At 38.6% G+C, this 17,580-nt stretch overlaps 1 protein-coding gene across 1 annotated transcript in view; it reads left to right on the top strand.

Annotated features, from left to right (window-relative positions):
* SP2353 (EGF like, fibronectin type III and laminin G domains protein pikachurin) overlaps window positions 1-16,988 on the top strand; it is a 143,205-nt gene extending 126,217 nt beyond the window's left edge. Inside the window, exons 8-16 of the mRNA XM_073956954.1 lie at window positions 18-154; window positions 218-295; window positions 362-501; window positions 568-643; window positions 7,268-7,420; window positions 7,533-9,682; window positions 9,748-9,849; window positions 9,912-10,015; window positions 16,301-16,988. Coding sequence (XP_073813055.1) covers window positions 18-154; window positions 218-295; window positions 362-501; window positions 568-643; window positions 7,268-7,420; window positions 7,533-9,682; window positions 9,748-9,849; window positions 9,912-10,015; window positions 16,301-16,455 — 3,095 coding nt within the window. The 3' untranslated portion in view covers window positions 16,456-16,988. The remainder of the gene's footprint in view (window positions 1-17; window positions 155-217; window positions 296-361; window positions 502-567; window positions 644-7,267; window positions 7,421-7,532; window positions 9,683-9,747; window positions 9,850-9,911; window positions 10,016-16,300) is intronic.
* Window positions 16,989-17,580: the final 592 nt, after the last annotated feature.

Raw genomic sequence — 17,580 nt, 5'->3', positions numbered from 1 at the left:
TTTTTTCTTTTCACCAGAGGATTGCATAACAGATAAATGTTTCAAATATCCCTGTCAACATGGTGGCAAATGTCTACCCTCCGACCAGGGAGCAGTGTGTTTGTGTCCCATTGGCTTTGTCGGAGATTTGTGTGAAATACGCATGGATTTACAGGTATTTTGTGTCGATTAATGTACTAAAAATATTCTTCAATAAAATAAATTGTTTTTTTTTCAGGTTCCTTCATTCAATGGCTCCTCATTTTTGCGTTATGCCCCATTGGGTGACAGTGTTTTAATATGGCTGGAATTAAATGTAAGAAAGTAAATTTTTTTTATAATTTTACCTTTTTAAAATTTGTCTTTCTCCCATAAATTTCAGGTCATTTTAAAACCCGAACAAGCTGATGGCCTTATCATGTACTCTGGACCCAAACATCATGGCGACTTCATTGCCTTATCTTTAAATAACGGCTATGTGGAATTCTCTTTCAATTTGGGCAATGGTCCTGCAGTTGTAAGGTAAGCTAATTTGCTAAACACCTTGGGTTTTTGAAGATTTGGTTTTGATTGAGTTTTTTCATTTAGGAGTGATTATCCTTTGTCTATTGGCCAATGGCATACGATAAGAATATCCCGAACAGCTCGATTGGCAGTACTAAAGGTAGGTGTACAAATAATTGACATTATTATCTCAAACTTAAAAATGCGGAGCATTTAACTTCTGCAATTTATTCCCAACGACATCTAGTCGAAAAAATACTTGTTTAATAACCCTTATTTGGAAACACGTATAATATAGTTCCCACGAACATTCTGACTCTGGGTCTATCTTCAGTGCTAGGAATGCGATTGCTTCGATGGCTTCTAACCACAAAGAAATTGAAGTTAGTTGAGTAGGCTAGGCAGGGCAGTTGAAAAGGTGCAGTGTGTCGTGAGGGTATGTGCCGCATTCTGGAATGATGTTTTGCCCGGTGTCATCAATCCTACGGCTGCACCATCCCGAGCGTAGTTGAGCCAAAACTACTCTGGTTTGTCACGGCTACTGACGCTCTTCAGCTGCGAGAAATGACGGATGTACTCCGAGGACCTCATTCACACGATAGTTGTTTATGGCATCTGCGACTGCCTCTGTGGTTCTGTATATTGACGTCGTACCTATCTTTCTAGACCATGAAGATCACCATATGGTGATTAGGATGTCTCTCACGGTAACACCCGAGCAATTACTGTAACGAGAGTATGACGTTGTCTTGCTATACTGAAAGAATCGTTGTCTCCTCATATAGATAGTCCACTGAAGGCATAAGAAGGCACCCCGTTGTCAGAACGCCATTCTGACAGTTTTGAATATTTTTTCTTCGCCGACCACACTGGTGCCGCATATCACAGACCGACTTATCGCGTTATATGTGGTCAACAAGATTTCTTTATCAGCACCTCAAGTGCTGGCTACTAGGATCTTGATGACCTTGTTTTTACATCTCAGCTACAGCGCAGATAACTGTGGCATGCGCGAACTACGTAAACATACTGTCGATTATTACCCCTAGAATCTTGTTGTTGTAGTTGGTGGTCGGAATTCTTATAACATCTGCGATTACATTCAACTCAACCCTCACCTCTGCAGTCCATGCAGTGAACTAGTGACGAAAGTTTTAGAGGCGGATATTTGCATATTCCTCGCGTGGAAAAAGGTGATATAATCAGCCAAATAGGAGTCCAGCCCCTCATAAATGGCATTAGGGAAGGTAGCCGACATCAAGATCGTACAATCATCCGCACTCGTTACGATCTCAAAGCCGTTTGGAGGGCTTGAGATTTCAGAGAGGTAGAGGTGAAACAGTTTGGAAGATATCGCTCCACCTTGGTGAACTCCCTGGTTCTCTTTACGGGACTTGGACTTCTTGTTCTTTAATAAAACGTCCGACTGACGTCCACACATATAATTGGTTATACAACGTTTCAAACTTGGCCGCAGGGTGGTCTCAAACAGCGTGGAGTGCTTTACAGTATCAAATGCTAAACAGTATCACTGTACTACCGCACGGCTTGTTCTGGTTAAGTCAACGACTAATATGTGTGGAGATGGCGTGCAGCTCTCTTGTCGTGCTGTACTGCTTAAGCAGCCCATGCTGATAACTGATAACTTGCCTGGCTTCAGTAACGAGACCAACCTGCCCATTTTCCAGACTTCGAAAACGTTGTGGGTGGCTCGCCACCGGATGATAACTATGGTGAGATACTCGATTTGTAGCTCATCCAGCTGTTTCAGCATTACCATGAGGATTCCATCAAGGCCCAACGTATTGCTGATATAGGCTTCCTGATGCCATATGCAACATCATCCATTGTAAATTGTGGTGGTTCCTCCTCGGAAAGTAGAGATTTAATGCGACATATTTCTCTTCGACCGGTCACTCCAGGGTTGCTCGACATACCGTCGCTTAAAATAAATTGCGCAAATGTTGGGATCAGTCAGCGAAACGTTGCCAAACATGACTGAGGTCCTTTCTTCCTTTTTCCCGGGGTTTGAAAGCGACCTAACCGTTGCCCACAATTCACTTATTCCTGCCCCAATACTGCAACTCTTCAGATGAGTAAGGCACTTGTTCCGTTTATGCTCACTAACCAACCTGTTAACTTCAAGTGTTAGCTCCTGACTCTGGGGTCACTGGGGTTGGCACGACGAAGCTCACGACGTTCATATGCTAATCCCGATGCCTCTGCTGTAAAATTTGGTCACACTTCGAGTATTCGAGGAGCAGGTATATGGCGAGCGGCTGCAGCATGTCTGCGAACAGCAAAAGGGTTGGGCAGATCTCTTTAGCGGTGATTAGTGGACTCTTTGAAACTAGGGCATTTATTAGCTTTTCCAAGTCCGCCGTTCGGAGGTGATGAAATCTAGTGGGGAGATGGTCTGCCCAGATTGCACGATGCCTATATCTGGGGAACTGTTATACTCTCCGGTAATTCTGGTAGGGGCGTCCTCTTCTGCTCAACAAGCACTTTAACCCCTCGGACACTTGGGAGGACTAAAGCCTCAAGAATCTCTGCTACGGGCAACAAAATCGGTCTGTTTGATTCACCTTTGCTGGCATTTTTGGTTTCAGTAGGGGGATCACCCTTTTCATGTACCATGGAGATTCCATCAGGGTCCAATGCTTTGTCTGATTTAGCGTTCCTGATGGCATTCGCAACATGATCCACCGTAAATCTCCTGCAAGAAGAGATCTAATGTGACATAGTACTCGTCTCTTCGCTTTGTCGCTCCAGGGGTGTTTGATGAACTGTCGATTAAAATAACTTGCGCACCTCTTCGCATCAGTTAGCGTAACAGCGCCAAACGTGACTGAGGTCTTACCTTCCTTCCTTTACAGGGTTTGAGAGTGACTTAAGCTTTGCCCACAATTCACTTATATCGGCTGCAATGTTGCAGAATTTCAGTTGAGTTAGCCATCTGTTCCACCGACTAAAGTGTTAATTTAAAGTGTCAGCTCCCTGACTGTGGGGTATCTTGGGTTGGCACGACGAGGCACATCACGGTCATTTTCTTATCCCTTCGCCTCTGCTGGGCAATTTGATCGCACTTCGGGTAGTCGTTCAGAAGGTGTATGGCAAGCGGCTGCAGCATGTCTCGGAACGTCCTTTCTTCTCCCGGAAAGTCTTCTCTCAGAAGGGTTGGGCATACAGTGGTGTGAAAAATAATAAGGACAGTGACATTCACAACTTTTGGTCGCTCCTAAAATGTATAAAATGGAAGAATTTGCGATGGAAATTTGTTTTTGAAAATGTACATGTATTGCAATAAGAAATCCCGTTACGATTTTGGTTTCTTTCTGTTTAGTTTTTATACAAAACAAATATTTTTCATAAAATTCGTGATTTCTGCTGTGAAAAATAATGACAGTTTTTCGTTTTAGTAAAAATAAATTGATATTATTTTTTGTTATTCTTTCCAGTAAGTAAAAGTTTAAAATGCATTAACTTCTATTCATTAAATGTTAAATCTACCGGTATTTGTAGTTTTTCTTTGCAAATATGGTTAAAAATATGCATTGTTATCACGCTACTCGAGAAATCATTAAATGTTTACATAAAGAAGGAAATTCATACAGAAAAATTACAGAAAAAGTTTCGAATCTTCAAAAACAATGGTGGAGGATGCAGCTAAGTGAACTTCAAAGATAAAAGTCTTAGTAGAAATCCAAAAATTGCACCTGTAATAATCAATGCGTTATTCGATGATTAAAAAAGATCCTTTTACCATATTTTTACAAATAAAAAACTACTTAAATATTAATTTTGACGCATCAACAACTCCTAAAACCCTCTGTGGTGGCCACATTAGAGCTCACAGTGTCAGAAAAGTATCATTTTAATCGAAAAATTATACACTTCCTACGTAGTGGTGTAGGGTATAAAAATATTCAGCAAATAATACAGTTTGCTAGAAATCACATCGCTTGGTCTAAGAAAAATTGCGTACCATTCTTTGGTCTGATGAAACCAAATATATTTTTTTGTTCCGATAGAGGAGTTTATCAGGGTTGAAGACCTAAAAATCAATAATATAACCCAAAATATACTCTGAAGGCGGCTAAATATGGCAGAGGTAACAGCATGGCGTGGGGCTCATTTTCTTACTATGCTGTGGGGTCTCTATACAGTATTCTAAGTGTTTTTGAAATCACTAGATTACATTGAAATTTTTGAAAAATATAATTCTTCCGTATGCTGAAGGGGGTGTGCCTCTCAAATGAGTCTTCAGCAAGGTTAATGACCCAAAAATGACGGCAAAATGAAAAAAGGTGTTCCAGGATAGTTAAGTTAAGTTGTTAGAATGGCCCATACAATCCCTTGATTTGAATCCGATTGAAAAATGTTGTGGAATGAAGTTAAAAAATCAAGCAGGGGAAAGTGTCCATCAAATTATGGCGACCCTTGGCAACTTATACAGGTTGCGTAGGACGCGATACCAGTAGAGAAGTGCCAAAATTTGGTCGACTCGATGCCCAGACGATGCGCTTTCGTTTTAGAAAACAAAGGATCGTCTACAAAGTATTAATGACACTGAAACACTTTATCTACCATTATTTAGTAAAAACCTGCATTAATTTCTTTCAAGTTTGGTCCTTATTAAAGGATGTCATGAAGTGTCCTTATTATTTTTCACACACCAAACTACAACAATTCGCATAAAACATAAAAGATAAATAAAATATGGTTACAAGCAATCAACATATCTTTATAATACTTTTCTTAACATTTTAAGAAAACAATAAATTTTATAAACTAATGTAATTTTAACTTTTTTAGTCAGTTTTCAATGTAATCTTGGTTATGGATTGAAGTGTCCTTATTATTTTTCACACCACTGTATATCTGAAGCGGTGAACGCTCTGAAACGATGTCAATTATTAGCTTTTCCAAGTGCGCCGTACAGATGTGATGAAATCGGGCGGTCTGCTGAATGAAACAATTATTGAGAGATAAGGACGATGACATCATTTATCAGACCAGGTGACACGATGTTTATATCTAGCGAACTGTTTCACTCTCAGGCCTGGAAGCTTCGCAAGTAATAAATTGAATAGACGTGGCGACGTAACGCCCTCTTGCGGTACGCCCATTTTTAGCTTGGATTTCCGTCCTCTGAACTCCACATATTCCTGTCTTCCATTGAGACAATTACCACACCAGCGCTTGGTAATACGAGTCAATGTGGAGTCGAGTGGTCAGTAGTGTCAAATGCGGTTGGCAAATCCAATACTGCGACCACAGTACGTGGGCGGTCGATTCTGGTTGTGTCCGTTCGCAATGAGTATGACGATGTCATTTAAAGCCATGGTTGTGCTACAAGCCTTACTGAATCCATGTTGATTATCCGCGAGATGTAGGTTTTCAGCGAAGTTAGGCAAAAATAGCGCTTACTGTACCTTAGCTGTGGATGGCAATAAGGAACAAGGATTTGACTGGTTTTTCGGGCTTCGGAAGTGGAATGACACGTGCAACAAGTTGGTGAATAGAGAGGGTAAAAGTTGCATGACGTATCATAGGGCTATTGATCCAAAATGCTTCTGCTTAATGATGGCTGCTGTCGGGACTATTACCTTATCTTGTTGAAGCTACGACATGTTTATTCATTAATTTTTTATAAATCCGGTTCTGCCTCCAACTTCCATGTCAAAAATGACGTCACCTGGATAGCATTTGTCCATTAGGAAAAGGGAGTTCAGTAAGTGGGATGCAGGGTTTCAGAGAGTTTCTCTCTCTCTTTATCTCGTTTGTCGAGGCAGCTGTTGCTTATCTGCTGCTATGGATGGACGGTAATCATACGATCGCTTTTTAGTTTTCGTGACTACATCAGTATTAATACTCACGCTCCAATGCTGAGGAGGAGTAACACCTTAAGAATCTTCGCTATTGTTGACAAAATTCAGATCGGCGTGTATGATTCACCTTTGTCGGCATCCGTGCCTGACTTCAGTAGCGTGACCACACTGCACTTTTCCAGGCTTCCGGAACTATTAGTTCCTTTAGCATCATCGTTTCCGCTTTGCATGATTTTGCGCTTCGGATAACATCTGAAACATCGTAAACTGTGGTGGTTCCTTCTCGGCTAGAAGAGATCGCAAACAGTGCTCCATAAATTGTCGGCTAAAACATCCACTCACATTTAAACATTACAGAAGTCGAATCACCTTTTTCAGGCTTCGGTTTCACTAGCAGCAACATTTCCATCCTCTAGCCTATTTTGACTAACCTCCAATATCAGTCTTTTTTCAGGCTTCGGTTTCACTAGCAGCAACATTTCCATCCTCTAGACTATTTTAACTAACCTCCAATATCAGTCCTCTGACTCTGAAAACGCTAGGGTTTATACGACGAAGCTCATAGGCTCCATTCGCTAATCCCGTGGCCTCTGCTAAGAAATTAGGTCTTATTTCTGGTATTCGAACAGTATACATTTTTCTGAATTCCTGAAATGATAATTTCTCAGCCGAGCGAGTGAAGCATAGATGATGTCTCGGATATTAATCAGGTGGGCTTATTGGCCGACCTTGCATATACCTCGGTTATGCCTTTAAAATAAAAATATAGCTTAGTAGACTTTAAAAAATCTTTAAAAATCTCTTGGAAATCCAAATTTTAATTTTCCTCAGCTATTTATTATTCAATTTAGAAATGTATTTCCTGTTGACTTGCCCCTCCACTTAATACGTCTCATAAAGAAATATTTTATTAACCCCCCCAATCACCCTTCAACTGTTTGGCATTTTTCCAGATTGACCAAATGCCTGAGGTAATGACTATTTCGGCTAATGGCTTTTGGCATCTATCATTGCCGGAGAATTTGTTTGTGGGTGGCGTAAATCACATCGACAAATTGCCCATGGACTTGAAAAATAAGCCCTTCTTTGTGGGTTGCATACAGAAGGTAAGTGGTTAGCAATCCTCAATTTCAAAAATTCATTGAACCTTAACAAAAATAAAAACAACAACAACAACAACATCATCATTAATAATATTTCATTGGCACATTAAAACAGATTGAAATAAATGGCCATCCATTGTCCATAATATCCGAGGCACTGGGTGGTACAAACATTGGCAATTGTCCGCATGCATGTGTGGCAAGGCCATGTGGTCCATTGTCAGAGTGTGTGCCACAAATGGAAGGCTATGAATGCCGTTGCAGTGCCTACAATGAACAATGCAACAACAACAAAGGCAAAAAACAGACGGCAGACACTGGCAACAACAACAACAACAATAACAATAAGAAAAGTAAAATCCAATCAAAAGTAAAAACCAATAAGGGTGGCATTGCATCCATGGCATCTTCTTCATCGATGGGCTACAATGACTTCAGTGTTAAGGATAACGAACAGCAACAGCAACCACAAAAAGGACACAAGAAACCAAAGAAACAGCACTTGTTGTGGCACAAAACAAGCTATAAAGCCATGCACGAACAACAGCAGCAGCAACAACAGAACCTGAAACCAAGTGCAATGACAACATCGACCACAAGGCCAACCACCCCCTCTACTACGGACACCACAACAACGTCAACGACGACCACCACAACAACAACAATGAATTGGCAAGACATGGAAAATATCAATAGGGATATTCTAGAGACTCAAGAGACCCTGGAACGTATCATGGAGAAAATGAAAACCGATGAAGTGGTACTCGATGATGACGAAGATGAGGATGAACAGGACGAAGAGGCCGATGAAGTTGAGGATGATATGATATTCCGTGATATCAAGGCAATGCATGAACAGCAGGAGTTGGCACAAGAACAAGAGCAAATACAGAGACAAAGGCAACAACAACAACAACAGCAGCAACTGGAAGCAGAACAGCAAAGACAGTTAGTAAAGGAAGTGGCCAACTATGGTCATCATAACAATAACAACAACATGAAATCACAACGAACTAACCGCAATAAACGTAAACACATGACGACAACAACAACGGCTCGAACAACAACACCTACAACAACCACAAGCACCACTACCACCACCTCAACAACAACTACTCGTAAGCCTTACAAACAAAAACAACACTCATCGTTGTACTCAACAAAACCGGATCCACACCACAAGACACCAGTCATTGATAAACCGCAACATAAATTGAGTCGTTTGCCGACACACTACGAAAGCTTTCAAACCAATACCGGAAGTGACATTTTAACCTTTGAAGATCCGGTGGCACTAGAAGAACAATGGCAGGATTTTAATGCGGTATCTGATTCAGTGTCTTCATCAAGCGAGGAACATAGCGAAGAAGCAAAGGATGAGGAAGAAACCACCATTAATGCGGCTGATGTTGCAACAATCAGTGACAATGTTAACATGGCCACCACCACCAACAACAACAACAATGAAGGTAATATTGAAAATACCAGTGAGGATACCTTTGTTATGGATGAATCCTTGTTCGATGAAAACGATGGTACCGAAGATTATCAACGCAAACAATTGGCCCAGGATATGAAACGCATTATGGCCAATACCAAGGGTCATTATACACCCAAACAACCGAAATTGGTAATAACCGAATATGATTACAGTGCTGAGGCTGATGAGAATCGTAATCAGGATCACAATAACAACAACGACAACGACAACAAAGAAGCAGATGAGCAAATCAATTCAAATAAATTGCAGCAAGCTGAGAAATTAATGGAACCCATAGAACAGCTGCATCAGCAACAGCAAGATGACTATGTTCCACAATCTTTGGATGATAATAGTAATTTTGGTAGCAATGATAATCCGAATAGTGCCGACCAATCAAATGAAACCGACAATGATGCCGACGACGACGAAGATGATGATGATGAATTTGAATCCCAAGAATTTATGGACATTAAAAAGAAAACCTCTTCAGATTCCACCCAAACCCATACCGATTGGAGTCTTCTGAGTAAATTTGATTTACCCTCCAATGAAAATCGCCCACCCATTGGTGTGAGGAAAAATTTCGGTGCCTGTTTTGTGGGTCATGAATCCTATTTCCACTACAATGATCCCGATACGATGAATCAAATTATTAGCAATAATATTGATTTGAATTTAAGAATAAAAACACGTTCCGAACATGGTGTTATACTGTGGACAGCATGCGTGGGTACAATGGATCAAGACTCGGATGATTATCTATCCTTGGGTATTGAAGATGGGTAAGTGTGGTTGGAGATATTTATTGCAAAAGAAATTTTTCAACAATTTCTTCTTTCTCTTGTAGCTATCTTCATTTCCGCTACAACTTAGGTTCCGGGGAGGTGGATATACGTTTTAATGCCACCAAAATAAGTGACGGTCTTTGGCATCGTGTCAGGGCAATAAGGTAGGCTGCAGACGTAACTAGCACAAGAATTTGTTTTTAAATTTTACTGTTTATTTTTTTAGAAATAATCAACAAGGTTATCTGGAGGTTGATGGTCGCAAGAGCATAACGCTAAGATCACCGGGTACACTACGTCAATTAAATACGGACACCGGCCTATATGTTGGTAAGTAAAAAGAGATAGAGAACAAAAAAAAGAAGATGTATTTATGATGTTCTGTCCGAAGGAGAATTGCAGCAGAAAGTCTTCTAACCATAGAAAATGTGCTGACGGCTTTCTATTCATAGAAGACCTGCAAATGGCCTTTTTCCATAAAAAGACCTGCAGAAGGAGTTCTATCCATAAATTATCTGCAGAAAATCTGTTATCCATTGAAGGACTGCCGAAAGTTTTTTTATATATGGCAGGCCAATAGGGGGTTACCGACAAAAATCGGTAAAATTAAAATGCTTATAATTTAGGTAATTAACGAAATTTGTCAGTAAGTTAGCAACCAAAATAAAATTGTCCATAGCAACAGTGTTGCCAACTTTTATTCATACTTTTCATTCATAATTTTGCGTTTTAATTTTACCGATTTTTGTCGGTAGCCAAAAATGCGTTAGGGAATCCCTTAAAAAGATGGCCAGCAGAATGTCTGCTATCCGCAATAGATCTACATAATGTATTCTACCCTTAAATGACCTTTAGAAGTCCCTATATTCGTAGATAACCTGTATATGGCCTTCTATCCATACAACACCTGCAGAAGATCTTCTACCCTTGGAAGACTTGTCGAAGGGCTTCTACCCATAAAACCTACAAAAGGCTTTGTAGCCACGAACCGCTTGCATAAGATGTTCTGACCATGCAATTCCTGTGGAGGGCTTTCGATCCACACGGTGCGCCTTAACTTATATTAAATGAAAGGGCTTACTAGAAAGTTAGGCAATCTCGTTAAATTGAAAGATCCGGATCACTATCTCGTTCAATGGACACCGGTAATTCCTTTGAAAAAACTGCGTGTACTTAATATCACACGTTGGTTTTTATGATGTTACTCATTCGTCTTTGAACGAGGACAGTGATCCGGATCGTTCAATTTAACGATATTTCCCAACTCTAGCCTACACCTGGGAAGTTTTTGCGGATTCTGAAACTACAATGTTCACGGATGAGCAAAATAAAAAAAACAAAAAAAAATCGCCGGAGGCACTTTCAAATAAATCAGACTGTATCGCCTCCTTATAAAACAATGTCATGCACGATGCGCCTTAACTAACTCCAATAAATTTTAAAATAAATCGCGGTCAAAGGTCACATTTTTAGGTTTATTTTAAATTTTCAGGATTTTGCTTGGAAGCGGCAAGTCCTTACGTCCATTAAAAGTCCAATATCCATAGATGACCTGAAGGAGGTAGTCTATTCATAGTAGACCTGCACGAAGTCTTCTACATTTAGAATACCTTCTATGCAAAAAGGCCAGCAGAAGGTTTTCTGGCCTTATTATAAGACGGTCTTTTATACCAAGAAGACCTTTTATCCACAGAAAACATTTTATTTTTAAAAGACCCGAAGAAGTTCTTTTATCTGAAAACTTGCAGAACTTATTGATCCAAAAAAGACCTACTGAAGGTCTTGTATCTTCAGAAGCCCTTACATACATAGCAGTCATATAAATCTTTTGATCCCTAGAAAACCTGCAGAAGACTTTTTAATCATGAGGCCTTCCACGGTCTTTCTATCAGAGGAGACCTGGAGACGACCTTCTATCCATAGAAGACCTGTAGAAGGTCTTGTATCGATTAAAGATCTTCAACAGGATTTCTCTTCATAGAAGACCTGCAAAAGGATCCCATGCCATAGAAGATCTGCAATAGGCCTTCTTTCCATAGGAGACATGCAAAGGGTCTTCTATCCACATGAGACCCGCCAGAGGACTCTTATCCAAAGGTTTTCTATCCAAATAAGACCTGCATTCTTCTTGACTTACAATAACTACAAAGGTCTTCGATCCATAGTAGACCTGCAAAGGGTCTTACATCCATAGAACCCCTGAAAATAGTGCTCTTCCCATAGAAGACCAGGTCCAGGGAAAACCTGCCAAAGGTCTTCTATCTCGAGAAGACTTGCAAAAGGTCTTCCATCCATAGAACCCCTGCAAACAGTCATCTTCCTATAGAAGACCTTTAAAGGGTCCAGGGAAAACCTGCAAAAGGTTTCTATCTCGAGAAGACCTGCAAAAGTTGTTCTACCCACAGGAGTCCTGCAAAAGGTATCCAGAGAAAACGTGCAAAACTTCTTGTCTTCAGAGAAGACCATCCATAGAAATGCTGCCAAAGGTCTTCTTTCTATAGAAGTCCAGCCAATGGAATTCTACCTATAGAAGAGCTGCAAAGGGTATTCTATATATAAATGACCTACAAAAGGTCATCTTTCCATAGAAGACATACAACAGGTCTTCTCTCCAGAGAAAACTTCTATATATAGAAGACCTGAATAAGGTATTTTATCCAGAGAAGACCTGCAAATGTTCTTCTATCCAGGGATGACCTGTAAAATGTCTTCTATCAACAAATTCAAAATATCTTCTATTCAGAGAAGACCTGCAAAAAGGTTCTTTCCATAGAAGTCCTACCAAGGTCTCCTTTCCATAGAAAACCTGAAGTCCTTACATCCATAAAAATTCCACGATTCATAGAAGACCTGAAAAAGATCTGCTATTCATAGAAGACTTGCATGAGGTATTCACATTTAGAAGAGCTTCTAGGCAAAGAAGGCCAGCAGAAGGCGTTATACCCTTGGTAGACCTGTAAAAGGCCTTCTATTAATGGAAATCCTGCATTATGGCTTATATCCATAAACACGCAGCAGAAGACGTTCTATCCCTAGAAGATGGTCTGCTATCCCTAGATGACCTGCATCAGACTCAGATTTATTTATAAAAGACCTATGAAGGGCAAACACCCTTAAATTCATAAAAGATTTGCACAACTTATTGGCCAATAGAAGACCTAAAGTAAGTCTTGTATTTTCAGAAGCCCTTATAGTACGGTTACACTAGAGTTTTTTGCCGGGTAAACGTACTTCGAGAGGATTTATTTGACGTTTGCGCTATGGAATTGACATTTGAAATCCAAACCCACTGGGTCAATCCGGTTAAGTGTAACCAGGGTATTAAATACATATAAGTGCTGCAAATGTTTTTGATCTTTCGAAGACCTGCAGAAGTCTATCAATCATTAGGTCTTCCATGGCCTTTCTATCAAAGGAGACCTGCATACGACCTTCGATCCATAGAAGTCCTGTGGTATTGTATCGATGGTAGACCTTAAAAAAGATTTCTCTCCATAGAAGACCTGCAAAAGGTCCTCATGTCCTTTTCCATCCAAAAAAGACCTGCCTTTTTCTTACTTACAAGAACTGCAAAAGTCTTCTATCCAGAGAAGACCTGCAAAAGGTATTCGAACCATATGTGATCTTTCCATAAAAGACTTTTAAAAGGTCCAGAGAAATCCTGGCAAAGGTCTTCTATCGCGAGAAGACCTGCAAAATTTGATCTACCTACAGAAATCCTGCCAAAGGTATCCAGAGAAGACGTGCAAAACGTATTGTCCCCAGAGAAGACCTGCAAAGACCTTCCATCTATAGAAGTGCTACCAAATGTCTTCTATCAATAGAAGTCCATTCAATGGACTTCTATCCATAGAAGATCTGCAAAGGTTCTTTCCCCAGAGAAAACCTGCAAAATGCAAAATATATTTGTCCCTCAAAATAATCTTTTCTATCCCGAGAAGACCTGCAAGGTGTTCTGAAGTCCTGCCAAAGGTCTTCTATCTATAGAAGTCATGCCAAATGTCTCCTTTCCATAGAAGACCTGAATAAGGAGAATACATGCAAAAAATCGTCTATTCAAAGAAGACCTGCAAAACGTCTTCTTCCCACAGAAGACCTGCAATAGGCCTTTTTTATAGATGACCTGCAAAACGTCTTCTCTACAGAGAAGACTTGCAAAATATCGTTTGCCCAGAGAATACCTGCAAAAATCTTCTATCCAGAGATGACCAGCAAAACGTCTTCCCCAAGGGAAGACCTGCAAAATGCTAAATATATTTTTTTCCAATATATTTTTTTTCTATCCCGAGAAGACCTGCAAAAGGTGTTCTATTCACAGAAGTCCCGCCAAAGTTCTTCTATCTACAGAAGTCCTGCCAAAGGTCCCCTTACCATAGAAGACCTGAATAAGGATTTTAGAAAGAGAATACATGCAAAATATCTTCTAAATCTTCTAAATATATAAATAATAAAATATATTTTTTCCCCAAAACATTTTTTTCTTCTATCCCGAGAAGACCTGCAAAAGGCCTTCTATCCATAGATGTCCTGCCAAAGGTCTTCTACCAATAGAAGTCCTGCCAAAGGCTCCCTTTCCATAGAATATCTGAATAAGGATTTTATCCAGAAAATACATGCAAAAAATCTTTTATCCAGAGAACACTTGCAAAACGTCTTCTCCCCAGAGAAGACCTGCTAAAGGCATTCTTTCCATAGAAGAGCTGCATAGGTCCTTTTTCATAGAAGGCCTGCAAAATGTTTTCTCTAAAGAGAAGACTTGCAGATATCTTCTGTCCAGAGAATACTTGCAAAAAATCTTCTATCTAGAGAAGATCAGCAAAACGTCTCCTCCCTTGAAAAGACCTGCAAAATAAATTTTTTCCCCAAAACATTTTTTTTTCTTCTTTTCCGAGAAGACCTGCAAAAGGCCTTTTATCCATAAAAGTCATGCCAAAGGTCTTCTACCAATAGAAGTCCTGTCAAAGGCCCCTTTCCATAGAAGACCTGAATAAGGATTTTATTCAGGAAATATATGCAAAAAATCTTTTATCCAGAGAACACCTGCAAAACGTCTTCTCCCCAGAGAAGACGTGCAAAAAGTATTCTTTCCATAGAAGAGCTGCAATAGGCCCTTTTTCATATAAGACCTGCAAAATGTCTTCTACAGAGAAGACTTGCAAAATATCTTCTGTCCAGAAAATACCTACATAAAAGACCTGCAAAAGGTTTTAATCTTCTATAGAACACCTACAAAAGGTCTTCTTTCCATAAAATACCTTCAAAAGGTCATAGAACCCTTACAAAAAGTCTTCTTTCAATAGAAGTCTTGCAAAATATTTTCTATTTAGAGAACACCTACAAAATATCTTCTATTCAGAGGAGACCTGCAAAAGGCCTACTATACAGAGAACACCTTCAAAAGGTATTTTATACAGAGAAAACCTACAAAAAAAATTTCTATCCACAGAATTCACGCTAAATTTCTTATTATTTCTTATTTCCATAGAAGTCCCGAAAATGTCCTCTTTCAAAAGGAATTTTACTCAAAAAATACTTGCAGAAGATATTTTATCTTTAGAAGTACTGCATAAGACCTTTTATACATAGAAGACCCCCAAAAAGTCTTATATTCGTAGGAGACCTTTAAGAGGTATTTTATTCAAAGAAGATTTGCAGAACATCTTCTTTCTTTACATAGAAGACTTGCAAAAAGTCTTATATTGACAGAAGATCGGCAGAAGGTATTTTATCCATAGAAGAACTGAAAAAAGAAAACCAATAGAAACCCGTAGAAGGCATTTTAGCCATAAAGAACTAGGAGAAGACTCTATCCGTAGAAAACCCGCAAAAGGCATTGTTCCCATAGAAGACCTGAAGAAGATCTTCTTTTTTCTTTTATTTATAAAAGACCTGTGGAAATTCTATCCAACTTTACATGTCTTTTATCGATAGGTGAACGACTGTTGTCCATGGAATGCTTCTAGAAGGGCAGGAAAATGATTTCGTTTTGTGGAAATTGTATCCATATTATACCTGCGAAAGACCTTCTAAACATGGAATACCTACAGAAGGCTTCTATTCATATAAGACATGCCGAAGACCTTGAAGAAGGCCTTCTATTCATAGTAGACCTTTTCAATCCGTAGAACATCTGGAAAAGGCCTTCTATCTGTAGAAGAACTGAATAAAATTGATAGAAACCATGGAAGTCTTGCAGAAGTCGTGCTATGCATACAGCAATTGCATTATGTTTCCTATCCCTACGAAAAGGTTTTCTATCCATAGGAGAACTGCTAAAATTAGTAGAAACTTGCAGAGGATCTTACAGAAAATCGCATATCCAGATATCTATAGATCTTCTGTTGGTACAAAATTTTCTTCAGGTCTCTTATTAATGGAATATTTTATTCTGGAGATTTAAGTCTCTATCTTTGCAGTTGATATATCTATATGAATGTCTACATCTTTTTTGGATTAAGTTTCTTTCAACAGAAAATTTATTTTTTTTTAATTAAAATTAAAAAACTAAAACTAAAATTAAAATTTAATTTTTTTTATTAATTTTGCTTAGTTTCTTACCATTTAATTAATATTAATTTTTCTCCTCTCTCACTCTCTTTCTCTTCACTTTTACAGGTGGCCTACCCGATTCACTATATTTCCCCCGGCGACGATATACAAACGGTATTGTTGGTTGTATATCGGAAATTGTTATATCCGGTGAATTTAAAATGAATTTTGATCCGAATACATTGGGGACAGCTCACAATGTTGAGACGGGTATACTTTGAAACGTCAATGCGTTGATGTTTCGCATAACTTAAGAATAGTTAAAATTTTCATTTATTTTTTAGGATATTATTTGCCTATATATTTGAAACAACAAAAAACAACAAAACAAAAGCAAAACACAACAACAGAGTACATAGAAACTAGAACAAGAGAAAAAGAGACATTGATATTTTTCACATGAAACACATGCCCACACACACAATTATACACAAATACATAATAATCCTTATATGCCATACACACCATCCCTCACCTCTCTATCTCTATTAAAGCAGCCTCCCACGCCACAGCTACACTTACACCCTACACATATACAGTGAAAAAAAAAAAAAACAAAAACAAAATATGTTTGTATAAAGACGCTTTTAAATAAATAAATGAAAAAAAACTATATATATTATTGAAATAAAAAAAAAACACAAATTTTATAAAATGAAAACTTTATTTATAAGTAAATATAAAAAAGTAAAAACTAAATTAAAAACACAATATAAAATTGATACAATCACAAAAACTACTAAACAAAAACAAACATGAATGAAGAAAATAACAAGAGACAAGCAAGAAATGTTCGGGGTCATAAGTAAGGTCATGGTGTACCAGACATTTTAAAGCTTAGCATGATCCTCTGCAATGACACCTGTTCTTTGGCCTCTTGGTATCATACAAACAACTTTGTTGTAACAACTTTCTTGTAGAAATGGCAAAATTAAAATGTGAAAAATCCTTTGTCTTTGAAATAAAAAAAGCAATACAAATACATATCAAATATTCTGTGTTACCGCGGTACATACATATCTGCTTACAAAGTGTAAAACAGTTCAATGTGTTTAGTGGGACTGTAAAAGTTCATTTCTCAAAATTGATACTGCCGACCACAATAGTTTGCGGTGGATAAATTCGTTCGACCAATATGGATAGAAATGTTCCCTCAATGTGTATAAATGGTATCCACTCTTCACCAATTTGGATAAAAGTATCCACCATTGTGGATAATAATTATCCAGTCAAATGTATACGGATAAAAAGTGAATAAAGATCATTTTTAATGATTTTTATTAATTTTCTCGTTTAGAGTTAAGCTTGATGATCGGAAATTTTTTTGCAAGTGAAAATTATTACCA

Source organism: Musca autumnalis, unplaced genomic scaffold, assembly GCF_047663935.1.
Source record: "Musca autumnalis isolate F117 unplaced genomic scaffold, ASM4766393v1 scaffold_5, whole genome shotgun sequence".
Lineage (NCBI taxonomy): Eukaryota > Metazoa > Arthropoda > Insecta > Diptera > Muscidae > Musca > Musca autumnalis.
The sequence above is the reverse complement of the archived record's forward strand: the minus strand, read 5'-3'. Positions and strand labels throughout refer to the sequence as shown.